Source organism: Corvus kubaryi, unplaced genomic scaffold (assembly GCF_017639235.1).
Source record: "Corvus kubaryi isolate FWS band 111438036 unplaced genomic scaffold, C.kubaryi_AGA036_p1.0 split2-37374, whole genome shotgun sequence".
In the NCBI taxonomy this organism is placed as follows: Eukaryota; Metazoa; Chordata; class Aves; order Passeriformes; family Corvidae; genus Corvus; species Corvus kubaryi.
The window spans coordinates 3,090,884-3,105,225 of NW_024582082.1; the positions used below are offsets into that span (position 1 = coordinate 3,090,884).

A 14,342-nucleotide genomic window follows, 5' to 3' on the forward strand; every position below is an offset into this window, starting at 1 on the left:
GCCCGGTGCCGCTGTCGCTGTTCGGTGTCGCTGCCCGGTGCCGCTGTCTCTGCCCGGTGCCGCTGCCCGGTGCCGCCGCTGGGGGGCGTTGGCGGCTCTGGCGGGGTCACGTGACGGTGATGGCGCAGCGGTTCTGGGTGCTGCGGTGCTGCCGCTGCCGCCGCTTCCAGGGGCAGCAGGTGGGGATGGGGCGGGACGGGGCGGGACGGGGGCAGTGGGTTCCGGGCTCTGACCGACCCCTCTGTGCCCTCCCAGGCCAAGCGCAGCGGGCGGTGGAGCTGCAGCGTGTGCGGCCAGCGGCAGGCCGTGCAGAAGGTGAGGGCGGCCCCACACCCTCAGCCGCGTGTTCTGGCCCTGGTTCGCACCTCGGTGGCACCTGGGGTGCCGCCTCACCTCGCGCTGTGCCCCTCTGGCTGCTCCCTCAGCCTTGTGCTCATTCATTCCCTGCAGGTCTATGGCCAGGGCTCGGGCCTGGAGTGCAGGCGCCACGTCCAGAAGCTGAACTTGCTGCAGGGTGAAGCAGAGGAGGCGCTTGGTTGGACATCTTGGTACAGTGTTTAACCTTTACCTGCTCGTTGCTTTCGATGTGCTGCAGCTGATGTGCACCTTCACACTCTGGGTGCCTGTTGCCCAACCTGAGCGTGTCACGGGAGGGCTTTCTGGCCTGTTGAGAAGCCTTGACCGTGCCAGTTTTGTCCTCACCTCATTAGGAGCAAGGTTTAGTGTCCCAGCATGTTTCTTTTGACAAGGATTTCTTTCATGTAACTTTAGGTGATCAGTAGCATGTGTTGGTAAGGCCTTTACTCATTAATACATATGCAATAGGGTTTGGGTTTGTTGTGTTGTTTTTTAAAATTTGGTCTTTCTTAAGTACTGTTTGATGAGCTGACTGTGGAGGCGTCCATTTTACAGTTTACATCCTCAGAAAACATCCATTTGAAGAAGTTGCTGCCTAACTGTTGGCATTTAAGGGGTTCACACTGTAAATCTGTTGAGTAATCAGTGCTGCTATTGATAAAAGACTGGTTCAGTGCAAACACTTCAGTGTAATTCCTGCTGGGCTGGAAAATCTGAGTAACACCTTCCTGTTTATTTCATTCCTGAATCTGCTTATAAATCATCCAATCTGGACGTGGTCTTGAACTGGTCCAGCCTCCTTTTTACGCAAAGTTATTTTCAGAGATCAGTCAAGGGTAGTTACATAACTTAGTTCTGACTACACAGTGCTTCAGGGCTAAGCTTGGGGAAGAAAACTCATTGTTCACTTTATCAAAAAGTGTTGCTATTTTTATTCTCAAAGAATTGTGAAATTCAAAACATTGTGAAACAACTTCCCTTTTTGCTTGCTTTCATGGGATAAAATTAGTGAGTTTAAGCTGTTGTACCAAACAAACACTGTTACATCCCTAGTTGTGCTCAATTAAAATTTGTCATTTCATGACTAGTGGCTTTAGATCAAACTTGCAACTCTGTGTAGCAACAAGGAGGGCTACCCTCTGACTAGATTTAATCAAGTATTTGTGCAATGTATCTTGCAAATCATTCATTTGGCCTAAGTTATTCCATAGATCCTGTTTTTTCTGATATGTCTCCTATCCAGCGTTCCTATCCATGCTTTCTCTTCAATTCCCTGTGCTATGACTGGGTGAGTTGAAGCCGATAAATCAACAGACAGGAGTGTGTTCTAGAAATAGTAGTTTAAATCTCTGTTTTAGGTGTGCAGAAGAATCTGTAAATGACAGCAAAAATAGAGCAGCACAACGTGAGGACAGTTCAGTCCAGCAGGTAAGATCCCTACAAAGTCATTGTGTCATGGGTGAATCCCAGTGAAACCAGTGATCCCTTGATGTGGTTCAGACAGCTGAAATGGTGTGTCAAAGCAGAGGCTCCTGCAGAGGGAGATGTACACAGAAACCGTTTCGCTCAGAACTGAACCTGGGAACATGATACAGGAACGTGTCCTAAACTGATTCATGATTTGAGGCATTTGGCACATGTGAAACAATATCAGAACCCCCATGTTTTGCTGGTTTTAGTAATTCTCCAGTGTTGTAGGAGGGAAGGACAGAAGGCAGTCGCTGGAGTAAATATCTGGACCAGAAGAGTGAGGATCAGGAAGACGACGAGGAGGAGGCAGCTCTAGAAAGGCAACAGTTCTGTTCCCAGAGAAAGAATACTGTGGGAGAACAAAGGTACAGAGAGAGCTTGGTTTTGTAATTCCTGCCCCCGAGTGGTGACACTTGATTAGGAGGTGTGGGAGGCAGCTCATCTCTGAGATCTGAGCTAAGTGCAGGTTGTAGTGTATGACCTGAGCTGAGTAGGGGTTTGGCATTTGGGGATAAAGAGCCATGCATTGTATGAACCTCTCTGGTGATCTGTGGAAAGAATCACAGTGGATCTAATCTGTCCTCTTTATGAATGGTTTTCTTGGCCAGGAAACACCAGAAGCGCTTCCTCTCCAGTGATGTTCCAGAGCTTGCAGAAGAAAGGGGAGTTTCTCAGCTCGTCTACCAAGCCAAAAAGGTTAAAACCACTGAGGTACTTTAGCTACAGAAGATGCTTCTGACTTCTTCTGTATCATCATAATTTTGAATTTCTGTGAGGCTTTCTCTGCTCTTCTCCAAGCAAGCCAATGAATGACTGGGGAGAAAAAAAGTATGTTGGGGGTTTCTCTCTGAAAGGTTTTATTCAGACAAAGCCAATGCCACCTTTAATGCTTCTGTGCTGCATTTATAACTAAGTTCTCTCCCTTCTTACAGCACAAGAAATGCTTTGTAACAGTGCCTGATGGACATGATGGGGATGCTGGTTCTGGAGGCAGTGTGGTTCCTGCTGTCTGTGAGTCTATAGTGCCTGAGAATACACAACCTTCAACTCCTTGTACCAAACCATCCAAGTGGAGAAAATTTCTCTCATCATCTGACAACTCTAGTGAAAATGCTGGTGCAGTGGCCATGGCACTACAGGAGGGCAGTGGAGGTGTGGGGCTGGACAGCACCGTGACTGGTGGGGCTTGGAGGTGCTTAGGACAGGCTGGACAAACTCTGCCTCAGGGTAGAGGTTTTGAATTTAAAAAGTGTGTTGCTAGCACTGAGGATCTGGCCTCAAGACCACCCAGCAGCAGTTGCTCAGTTGAGGATGTGCTCAGAGAACCTCAGAGCCAGGTGCTAAGGGCAGGATCTGGTGCAGAGACCACTGCAGGAAGGTGCTGCTTGGGTAGCACAGGGAGGGCAAACACCCTTACTAACTCTAACCTTGTGCCAAAGCTGAGCAGCATTTCTTGTGAGCAACTCTTGTGCACAGGTGAGGAGTTTGATGATGATCTGTAAGAAGTACAGGCATCTTGAGCATGCCTTTATTGTCTCTAATGCATTTGATATGTTGTTTACTGAGGCACAGTTCTGAACTGAAGGTGGTTTCACTCAAAGCCATAGAGAACTGTACTATTAAAGTTGTTTAGTTGCTTGATGGTTGTGTTTGGGGGGAAGGGAAGGAGGGGGAAGAGACTGTTGCTCTCAGGTTACGGTGTTGTCTAGCAACCTCAGCAGCTAGAAACAGGAATGGAAGTACGTCAGCTTCGGGAGAGAAAGCTCCAGGCTTTAAGGATTCCTGGCCAGTACAATTAAGTTCTGTGATTGACTCCTTACAAACTACAGCTCTGTTTCCCTGGACTACATCATTGTTTCGATCTCCCATAGCAACCCTTTCTTCCAGAGCTGTGAACAAACTCCAGAGCCAGCAAAGGGATTGCATTTCTCTTCTTCAGTGTAGCCCTAAGTGCACATCAAAGTATGTGCAAAAAGGCAGATCTGCCTTTTTGTGGTTTTAGCTTTAGCAGATACGCTTTGTGGTTTTAGCCTAGTCCAGTAAATAACATAGCTGTGATACTGAAATGCTCACACAGACATCACATGCAGTAGTATTTATTTTTCCTTCCATTCTACAAGCACTGAATAACATGAGACAGAAACCCAGAGTAGGAAGAAAGATTAACCACAGTAGCTTGTGCTGCATTATCTGCTTTCAGCTAGAAAATTGCTTTTTGTTACTACAAGTGAGGTGGCTGCTTAGAATACTGGATGGCATCTAGTGCTGCCCCAATGTCACAGTTCTTGGTCTGCAGGAGCCGAGTGAGCCATCCACCCTCATCAGAGAAGCCCATGGAGAGCATCTGGGACAGGGACTCAATGAGGCGAGGGTCTGCTTCTGTGAAGAGAATAATAGTTGAGAGTTCAGCTATTTCATGTTATTGGCAAACCAGGCAAGGCTCTGGTAGCACTTTGTGAGGAGACACGCTCTTCTGTGTCTCCCACAAGTGCAGATGTTTGAGATAAACAATACATAATCAGAGCTAAGGAAACCGCTTAGTCAGGCTCAGCTGGCCTTGCTGTGGGACTCAGTGCTGCTGATCTCAGTGAAGGGGCCTTGGATACTGTTACTGCTCCCACCAGAAAAGTGCTGCCCTAAAGCCACAGGATGTACTGGTCCCCATCCTGCATTAAACAGCTCTCTTGAGCAGTACACAGCAAGGACACAACTGAGGACAGCACCTATCTCATGTTTTTCAAATGGTGTATTAGCCTAAGGTCAGACATCTGGTTAAGACTTAGCAACATTCAAGAGAAGAACCACCTGATCACCTCTAACAGGGTACAAGAGCTACCAAACCTGCCCAAGTCAGGGACAGGTTTAGCTCTGACTTACACAACCTTGGTTTCTACGAGCTCTGTAACAAGTCTGCTTGTGTCAGGCCAAGCTGACCGTTCCCAAGCCAGAGCTACTCTCAGCTATGAAACCTGCACATACTCTCCTACCTGGGGGGAGGTGTGGGTAGAGAGCAGCTTCTCGCAGTCCTGTAGGTCCTGGCTGGGGAGGATCCCGAGGCACATCCAGGGAGCTGGGACCATCTGTGTCTGGCATTTGCAAAGACTGCAGTTCACCTGTGGAAGGATCCACTTCTTTGGATGATAAGTGGGTCCAGTCCTCCTCACCCCCCGATGAACTGCTGGACTCACTGTGCTCCTGAAATGGATAGAAAAAAGGTCCAGGTGCTGTAGTGCTTTTCAGGCAGGATGCACACTCCTGTCTGCCTTTAATACAGAGAATTACATCCACAAGAAGTCCCACCACCTTTTACACCTGTAACAGTGCTGTATATAATTTAATCTGCTCTCATTTTAATATTCACTCCCACCATGCATGCTAAGTGATGATATTCAATTACTGTCATAGTTCCTGTACCTGGGAGTGGAAGCTTCCATCTTCCATTTGTGTGGGCACAGGATCTATCACCATGTCTTGTATCTGTTCTGCAACAACGTTTACTTGTGTAGCAGAGTCTGTATTATTCCAGTCTGCTTTGGTCTGAACATTCTGGGTTGGAGTACTGTTGGTTGCCTCAGCATTGGTATTCTCTTGGTTGGCAGAAGTGGGAGTCACTTTGCTTCTCTCTCCTCTGTGTTCCACATCGATATCAACTTCAATACCTAGAAATGCATTTGAGGTGGACAAAGTCTTAAGAGATTTTTCCAAAGCACAGGCCTAAATGATCCTAAATGGATCAACTCCTGCTCTACACTCTTAAGGTTTCTCTCACATCCTACAGTTTGCCATGTAACATGCAGGAATTAAAATGCAAAGCCTTCTTTAATAAAGAATAGCTAAGCACCGTATCATCATCTTCGTCTACACAGAAGAGCCATATATTTAAAGGGCCAGAGCAGAAGTTATATCTATGTCCACATAAACCAGGCAAAATCCAGTCACCACTGACTTGAAGTTACAGTGCTGACATGTTATGAAATCTTTCCTCACTTTGTCTCAAAGTGGCCATTCTAAGCCTAGGCATTATTAGTATCCAAGTTAAATTAAGCCTTTGAGGCTTAGGAGATGGTTCCAAGACCAGTCACAACAGCTGACTGCTGCTCCTGTTAAACAGGCCTGTAAACCAGTGTCAGGGACTGGTAACAAATTGTAAGTCACTTACCCAGGGGGCTCAGAAAAGCTGCAACACTCTCCCCAACATTCTTTAGGAAGGTGACATTGGGGTCCTGAGGCTGGCTGTTAGTAGAAGCTTCTAGAAAAACAATTTCTGTTAGCACACACAAGCTCAGACGGAAAGGGCACCTACAGAGGGTGTGTCCCCACAGCAGCTTAGTGCTCATTCCTGTTGCTCACATACATCACACAACAAAGCTCTACAGAGAAAAACTAACTGAGCTACCCCTGGAACAGAAAGCCAGCACTAACATTGTTATGGCTCATTAGCCATGCTGAAAGGCAGATCTGGAGTAGAATAGTGACATGCTTGACCTAACAGCTTGGCTTGGTTTGGTTCCAGATACTTTATCTGTATCCTCATTGATTGCATGAACCCAAGCACACCTTAAAGTAATCGTACTTTGTGCCAATTATTTCAAGCAAATTAGATTAGTTCCTGTGTTTATTTTCCCACCCAGACTCTACCCTGTGCTACAGAACCTCAGCTAGTCTGAGGCTCCACCACTACCACCTTGTCTACCAGGGCATCACCTCTTACCTTCTGCAGCAGGTGCATTGGGGGCTGCAGCAGTGGCTTCAGCTTGCTCTGAGTTCTGGCAGGGAGCTGCAGGCCCAGGATACCCCCAGCAGTGCATCCACGGGAAGGGTGGAACACCATGGCGCATTTTACGGAGCCAGCGTCCTCGGGGAAGCCACTGTAAAGGGTAACATTCATGTAACACTGTTCACACAACCACGTTCTGAGCAACTGAAACTCAGAATGTGAATTTGAGTAATCTCCCATTCATCAGTTCCCATCCATAGATTTTGCTCACCTCAAATGGATTAAGCAGTGGGCTTTGGAACATCACCATGTTGTGCTCCTTGTGGATTCCTTTCCCCTCACAGGTGCTACACAGGTCATAGTCTGGACAGACACTGCACTTGAACCTGGTCCCCACCACGGGTCCCTCACAGCCATCACAGATGACATTGGGGTGCACCATGTTGCGGGGAGGCTCCTGGCTGCACTGTGAGCGGTGCTCCCGCTTGCACTCCTTTTTCTCTGTTAAGAAAAGGAAACTTTGCATCAAGAACAGGTTACTATTTACAGGCTGGAAACCAGGCAGAAGAGGAAGCACAAACAGCCCATCAAAGCAGTGTTGACTTACTAGGTCAGTTTATTTTTACACTGGCTGCCAAATCTAAGCCAAGCTCATGTAAGACACCTTAAACCACGTGCAAAGAGGTTTTGCAAAGAGACCTTCCCCTGAAACCAAGCATGCCTTACCCTAAATATCTCTTGGCATGCTTATTTTAGATTAGTACTGCACCACCTAATCTAGCTTTTCATCCTACCTTCCCAAGCGCTGCAAGAACAAAATGTTTCTGGAGAAGGAATTAGGAAGGCGAACGCCAGGAAGCATAACATGAGAACAGGGACAACAGGTGTGGCTCACTAGATGAACTGCAGATAAAGCTTTGAAAGCATCTACCTGAACATAAGGTACTATCAAGCAACTATGCACTGGGAGAGTGGAATTAAGGCTAACACGTTGTTGTGAATATTTAAAATACCAGTGCCAGTTTAGTGTATCCAAGGAACAAGAATGACAACAGAGCCTCGCACTGGACCAGCTGATAGGGCAAGGAGGAAACTTGTGGTCTGTTTATCCCACCTCATCGGGGAAGATTCATGTTCTGTCATATTACACTGCCCTTTATTTAACCTCCCCGCAGAGGCCGCAGCTTCCACCAGGCCCTTGAGGCACGGGGAAGGGCCGGGGCTGGCTTGTCCGGTTTTGGGAGCGCTGCCAGGAAGCGCTCAGCCGAGACCCGCTGTAACCCTCCGGAGCTGCGCGGCCGTACCTTTGATGTAAACACGGAATACGCCATCCTGCACATACGGCATCGCCAACTCCAGCTCCTCGTCGGTGGAAAAAGCGATCAGGTCCCCGTCCTCATCTGTAAATGGCGAAGGGCAGGATGAGGGGCCCGGTCGGGTGTCACGGGGGGTAACGGGGTACCCAGAACCCCGCACCCCGACACCTGCCACCCCCGGGACACCCCCCCGGGGCCCGGCCCGCAGCGCAGCCCCTGCCCCGCTCACCCTTGTAGTGCATGCGGAAGGCGGGCGGCGGCCCGGCCCGCAGCAGCCCCTGGAAGAGCTCGGCGACACGGTCGTAGATGGCCCGGTAGCGGGCGGGCGGCGGCAGGGAGAAGCGGCGGATCTCGCGGGCCGTCTCCTCCTTGCCCAGCAGGTAGGCTTTCACCGTCAGCGCCGCCATGGCTGTGGCGCAGCAGGAATTGCGGCCGAAAGCCGGGACAACCAGAGACAGGGCGGAGCGAGCAGCTGCTACAGCGATCCCGCGGCGGCCGCTTTTATAGCGCCACGGCACAGGCCCCGCCCCGGGAGCCCCCGCCCCTGCTGCCCAGGCTCCGCCCCTGCTGCCCCCGGGCCCGGTCCGTCCCCATCTAGCGCCGAGGGGAAAGCGTTCAAGGCACGTTTTCCTGCAGCCGGGAAAACCTGTGGATGCGGTGCAAATGCCCGTGTCTGCCCCCTGCCCTGCTCGGCCCCCGGGAGCAGCTCCTGTGCCCGGGTTTGCGCCCCGGGGCAGTGCCAGGAGGGTCTGGGGGCACGGGGTTGTTGTGGTCGCCAAAGCACCAGCGGGGCCTGGGCGGCGGGGAGTGAGTGCGGCATAGGGACCTTCTGGGTGGCCTCCGAGACACACCGGTGGGGAAACAATCGCACCGTGGGGCAGCTCTGGGCTGTCCTGGTCCCATCACCGTTCGGCAGCGGCCACCAAGATACGCCGAGCCACGTGCAAACGCGGCACTTGGCCATCCCGGCCCTGCTCGTCCCTTCCATCGTGGCAAACAGGGCCAACTCGGCCGGGGAACAGAGGTGGGGAGCCACGCGCCAGCCCTGCTCGTGTAGCACCCACCGGAGGGGTTTGCGTGCCGAGCATGGCAGGAATAAATAACTCTCCCCCGAACCCCGTGTTTTGGAAGGGGGGCTAAAAATAAAGACACTGGTGTAAACACAACTGACATTCAGGAGGATGTGCTGAGGCCTTTCCAAGCTGGTTGGCAGCAGTATTTTTTTGCAGATCAGATACAGCTGACAGGCCTCTTAATCCAGCCACAGGAGGGTTCAGCTGGCAGAACACACCGTCTGTGCTGTCCAAGCATAATTAAATAATGATGGATCAATGATTATTAGGTTCCTTGTTGGTGTTAATTTCCTTTCACCCGAGGACCTGACCACTCTGACTCTCGGTGCTGTATTTCTTGGTTTAAGATACTAAGAACTTAGGAGAAACTGTGTCACGATTTATCATCTGTAATCAAGAGAAGCATACATTTTAATTTCCACATTGGGAAGGTAGTTTATTTCTTGACCTAAAGTATATATGTTAAAACACTTGGCCCTTCATGTGGAGACATTTTTGGCATATGTGTGGCGATGTTGAAATTGCAACCCTTTCCTGGAAAATAGTATTTACAGTGGAAAAGTTTGCCCCATTTAAGTCAAAATGTTTTCTAGAAAATTCAGTTTCTAGGTATGACATGGCTAATATTTCTACCACAAAGCAGTGAGTTAAAGTTTAAACACCAGCAGATTCAGGTGGAAGCACGGATGAAGGATGGATATAGGAAATGATTCAGCGACTTTTACAGCAGGAAGTATTGAAAGGTTTGGGCAGGCAGCAAACCTGTATTGCACTCACCTTCCCTTTTGCCTGTTTGCTGTGTGCATCCTTATGTCTGAAAGCTGATGACTTGACATTGTTGGATTATGGTTTTTCTCCATAAAATCTGCTGTGGCACCAGCAGAAGCAGGACATGCAGTACAGGACACTCTGCCAGTGTTGGATCTGCCTCACCATGCAGCACCTCCAGCATGTTCATCTCATGCCCTGTTTCTGAGGACCCCAAGGGCCACTTTTGATCTCATCTATAATGCCAGAGACTCGTATTTTGAGACCCAGCTCCGGCACATTCATTCCTTAGGTTCCAAGTTGCCACTGTCCCAGACAGCACCAATTCCTATTCCCTTCTCCACCCCTGCCTGTGCTTGAGTGGTGTTTGAGGCAGGGGGGCTGTCCTCAGGTTGCCGTGTCTTTTCATGTCAGTTCTGTCTCCAGGCTAATTGATTGTTGCATTTATAATTATCAAGCAATGCGCTGAAGTAAAATCACAAATCTGAGTTTTCCTCTGTGTCCACTTTAATCCAATTCTCCTGGTGGGACATGCTGAGTCACGCTCAGCTTTCTGGGTATGACATCATGCACTTTTACAAAACATAAGGAAAACAGGCTTTCACCGGTCTGTTGTTGGCTTACCTCACCGATCACGGGACAGGGGTGACTCAGTGAGTCTCCTCCTCGAGGTCGGGGATTTCCTCCCAGCAAGCCCTTTCTCAGCTCAGATCTCGCTCTCCCCCATTCTCTCCAGCCCGGGAATCTGCCTCTGGCTGGTTCCTCAGCCCCTAGAAGAAGCCACACGAGGAGCTGCGCTGTATTCCCAGATCCACTTGAGAAGTTTCTCCCTCTGTTTGTAAGTGGATCTGGATTTTGGCATTCTCAGCGTGAAGCAGTGGCTATGTGGATATTTTCTTATGGTTCCATAGGAATCCCATAGCAGCACAGCAACCCCTGCCCAAAAAGTGGCTTGTTGGCCCCAGGTGCTGAGCAACCAGCTTCACAGATGGGTGTAGCAAAGGAACAGTAAAAGGAACAGGGAAAAAGCTGTTGGAGTTTAAAAATTCAAGTTAGAGAGGAAAGGCTTAAAAAGGAGCAATTAGCATCCCTTCAGTGTTCTGCTTTCTCTCTACACCCACTTCTGCTGGGAAATGTTTAAAAATATTTGGTGAGATTTTTGTTCCGAGGGCACAATCACCAGAAATACTCCTTATGTCCAAACTTTGCATGTTTGCTGTAAAAAAACCCTGGGGGGAACAAGGTGGGGTGGGGGAGGGGGGATGTCAAATCTTTTCCTTGCTTGCAAACCACAGCAGAGGCTGATGAGGATTTTCCAGAGGAAATTTTCCCCCAAATCATTGCTCCAGCCCGAGGCTCCCATCACTGTCCCAGCACTCCTGGTGAGAAGGGGAGGATTTGGCCCCTGTGCCCCCCGGCTCTGGCAGGACAGTGTGTGGTGATGGAGGGACCATGTGTAGCTCTCCAGGCTGCACCAAGTGCCCCATCCACACACTGCGATCCTACACGCTCCTTCTAGAGGCTTCTGGAGAGGTGCAGGATGCTCCAGACATGTCGGGTCAGACGCTGGTGACTCAGCCCGGTCCCATGACCGCTTCCCTCCTCCTCCAGCCCAGTGAAAACACTGTTCATGCCTCGGAAGCAGAACCCTCCTTCCTCATTGGCACAGGCAGAGCAGAAAGCCGAGCAGGGAGTTTTTTGCTGTCTCATTTTTGAGGCTATGCTTTCCTGAAGTTTACCTGTGCCATGTCAGGTGTTTACACAGGCTCAGCAGCGTTTCTCATTGCTGTGACACGAAACTTTTAAGGGCAGAAAACTCTGGGACAGTTTTTTCACTGAGACAGAGGAGCAGATAGAAGAATAGGTGGAGAGCAGGCACAAGGTACAAGCACGCTGGGGGTGTCATGCAATTCCATAAGGATCTTGTGTTCCTGAAGGTGAGAAAGAGCTTTTTACAACCTACGCAAATTGCTTGGGGCAAGTGTTGCTTTGAAAACCTGACTTGTAGCTTTTGCCCTGAATTAAAGCATCAACATGTCAACACATTGAAGGTAAAGCACTCTGTTGTCATCTTCCTCTCTCGTGGCTAAGGAGATTTGGAAACATTTATACTGCAGTGAAACAAACCCTGGTGATGTTTGAACACAGCAGCCTATAAAACACATAGAAAATGAAATTATTTTGTTTCTTGCATAAAGCAGCCTGGGAAGGACCAAGCCCGAAGATGGGCCAAACTACAGAGCTGAGCTCTTTAGAGCACTAGATAAAATCAGCTATAAATCTGGGTTACATTTTCTACCTAGGTGTAATAAATGTTTTCTCTTTCTAATTTTTGTAGTGGCCTCAGGACCTGTGGATTGCTATGGGAGTGCTTCCCATGGAAGGTCCTCATTTCTGCAGCACGCTCAACATTGCCAACATCAACTGTTCAAAGATCATGAGATCACCTTAAGAAAACCTTTTCTCTCTATTTGCTGCTGGAGTTTTGTGTCTCTGCAGTTCACATTTTAATCTTTGATCTGAAAAAGGACCAAAGCTCAAAACTTCTCAAAACTTGTCAAAATTTGCTCAAAACTTTAAAAACAGAATAAAAGATAAAACTGGGAGCAGAGGGATGGACTTCAAGATTAAAAGGGACCTTTTCAGGTCTGAGAGAAAAATGGCAGGTACTGCAATTTTTTCCAAGAGAACCCAAGGTTTTTATCATGAGAGGGTGGTATAAAGCTCATTAATTTCTTCAGACTTTTATGAAGACAAAGTATAACAGCAGAAATTAGATTAAACTTCATCCTTGGAAAAGAGTCTAATTAATTGTCTTGGAGAAATTATTAATGTTCCTCTTTTCTCTTCCGCTGCAGACACACCACATATTCCGAGCGGTGGGAGCAGTTTGCACCTCTGAAAATAAACAGCCAATAAATAGCCATTTAATGGACTAAAACGTTTCCCCACCAGCAGCTCTTACTTGTCTGCCACCTCTTGGGGGGTTTTGCCATTAATTCCTGTGGACCTTCTGTTGGCTCCTGGGTTTGACACGTGGGTTTGAGGTAAGAACTCAAGTGGGCTGGGTGGGACAGAGCCCCTGGTCTTTGCTGTGATGTGCAAGTGCTGTTGCTGCTGTGGTGGAGGCTTCACTGGCAGAGGGTGTGCTGGGCTGGAGGCTGAGCCTGGGAATGTGGGAGCTCACCATGGAGCTGGACAAGTGCTGCAGGGCTCGGCTGCCCTGAGACGTGGGACCTGCTGCTGCCTCATGTTCTGAGGGGGATGGTTGCTTGGGCAATGCTTTGTAAAATCCAGGTCAGGATGCACAGGTCCAGGCCCCGGCCCCTGGGGTTTTTTCAGCATTCCAGAGAGTTCTGCTCAGGGATTTCCCTGCTCGGGGTTGTGCCCGGTGCGAGCAGTGATCTGTACCGGGGCCTTGTAGCTCCTCCCTGGCTTCTGTCAGTGGAGGGAGGTAGAAACCTTTGATGCCGTCCAAAGGGCTCCCTCTGCCGATTTCCTTCCCGCATCTTCTAATCACCGGGAGAGGCCATTTCAAGATTTGAAAAATGTGGTTTATTTCATGAACTGGAGAAGATTCTAAGGATGCAGTTAGACAAAACCATAACCTGCAGAAATGGGCGACCTGGGCTTTTCCTCATAAATGTGCATGGCCCTCAACGAGGCACTCAGAGCACCTGGAGGCAGCCCCCGCACCCTCCTGGGCTCCCTTAGCCGCTCGCTTTTCCAGAAGGAAACAGAGCAGAGGCCTGAGGACCCATTCGCCAGATTTTCCTGTTTCAGGAGGATTCCCATGTCTGCTGGAGTGTTGCTGGGAGGAGATGTGCCCACAGACGGTGGCTGGCTCCCAGCTCATCCCTGCCTGCCACTTGGGACATCTCTGGGGCGGTGTCTGAGCATTGCTGAGTGCCTGCATCACCACTCCTGCCTCTGGCACGGGCACATGCCTTGCTGTACATTGCACCCTAATTGATCCAAACATTTCAAGCAACAGACTTTGATCACTGGAAGCCAGTCCTACAATATTTACATGTCTGAGAAATATTTACTTGCTAAAAGAGCTCTGGGGAATGGAAGATGGCAACTTTCACTGGTTCAGGAATTATGTACCCACGTACAAGGCACCTGAGCTGCCTGACCTCATGCGCACCCACAGAACCAAGTTCAGATGATGAAGGCAAATAAATGCCTGTGGAGCCTGACCTCACTGTACAGTCTATAATGAAATAAGCTGGACCCATTAACAGAAGAAAACAGAAGCAAAATTTTTAATCTGATTTCTTCTGTCCTTCACCCAGGCAAGCATGAGCTTGAGGTCATAACCCTTGATTGCCAGGTCCTTTGGAAGAGGGATAATATCCTTCCAGGCAGCAGCTTCTTTTTGCGATATTCATCTGGCCTCGATTTACTCTCAATAAACATTGGATGCTGTTTCCTTAACCAAGATGAAACACTTCTGTGGTAATGGCAGTGAGGATACCTGCATGACTCCAGGGACTGCTGCCCCCGACCTGATCCTGCACCCCCCAGCTGTGCGCACCCCGTGGGGACATCCCTGTGCACAGGGGCTGAGCACACACCTCTGTCCAGGGGCACCCACGTGTGCAGGGATTGGGCCATTGCTGGGGGTCCATGTGGGGG

At 49.4% G+C, this 14,342-nt stretch overlaps 2 protein-coding genes and 1 long non-coding RNA gene across 6 annotated transcripts in view; 2 read left to right on the forward strand and 1 right to left on the reverse strand.

Annotated features, from left to right (window-relative positions):
• The window catches only part of LOC121658047, a 3,680-nt gene extending 212 nt beyond the window's left edge, over positions 1 to 3,468 (forward strand). The window contains exons 1-7 of one of the 3 annotated variants that reach the window (XR_006013831.1): positions 1 to 179; positions 256 to 315; positions 451 to 548; positions 1,716 to 1,785; positions 2,056 to 2,192; positions 2,436 to 2,655; positions 2,760 to 2,846. The exon at positions 1 to 179 is cut by the window's left edge and continues 212 nt beyond it. Coding sequence is in view for 2 of the 3 variants with exons in the window: in XM_042014437.1 (XP_041870371.1) it covers positions 1 to 179; positions 256 to 315; positions 451 to 548; positions 1,716 to 1,785; positions 2,056 to 2,192; positions 2,436 to 2,538; positions 2,760 to 3,329 (1,217 nt within the window). In the remaining variant the exon portion in view is untranslated. Of the gene's footprint in view, positions 180 to 255; positions 316 to 450; positions 549 to 1,715; positions 1,786 to 2,055; positions 2,193 to 2,435; positions 2,656 to 2,759 lie in introns of all 3 variants that reach the window. The other 2 variants (XM_042014437.1, XM_042014438.1) reach the window with 2 other exon arrangements.
• A 439-nt stretch (positions 3,469 to 3,907) lies between these two features.
• On the reverse strand, positions 3,908 to 8,342 carry LOC121658046 (sequestosome-1-like). Of its 2 annotated transcripts, XM_042014435.1 has the most exons (8): positions 8,090 to 8,342; positions 7,849 to 7,944; positions 6,816 to 7,045; positions 6,539 to 6,695; positions 5,987 to 6,076; positions 5,242 to 5,486; positions 4,815 to 5,022; positions 3,908 to 4,206 (listed from the first exon to the last, which is right to left on the reverse strand). In XM_042014435.1, the coding sequence occupies exons 1-8, from the start codon at positions 8,265 to 8,267 to the stop codon at positions 4,049 to 4,051; spliced, it is 1,362 nt and encodes a 453-aa protein (XP_041870369.1). In that variant the 5' UTR covers positions 8,268 to 8,342; the 3' UTR covers positions 3,908 to 4,048. The 2 variants fall into 2 exon arrangements, with proteins under 2 accessions (XP_041870369.1, XP_041870370.1); XM_042014436.1 differs by lacking the exon at positions 5,987 to 6,076.
• A 2,686-nt stretch (positions 8,343 to 11,028) lies between these two features.
• On the forward strand, positions 11,029 to 12,508 carry LOC121658138. Its single transcript, XR_006013846.1, has 2 exons — positions 11,029 to 11,638; positions 12,040 to 12,508. It is a non-coding gene; the product is annotated as an uncharacterized LOC121658138 (long non-coding RNA).
• The last annotated feature ends 1,834 nt before the right edge of the window (positions 12,509 to 14,342 follow it).

Coding starts and splice junctions, on each gene's coding strand:
- LOC121658046 (XM_042014435.1), bottom strand. CDS start 8,267: ATGGCGGCGCTGACGGTGAAAGCCTACCTGCTGGGCAAGGAGGAGACG. Junction 7,046..7,848: donor ATTCCGTGTTTACATCAAAG/GTACGGCCGCGC, acceptor TTTTCTTAACAG/AGAAAAAGGAGTGCAAGCGG. Junction 5,023..5,241: donor ATGGAAGCTTCCACTCCCAG/GTACAGGAACTA, acceptor TATCCATTTCAG/GAGCACAGTGAGTCCAGCAG.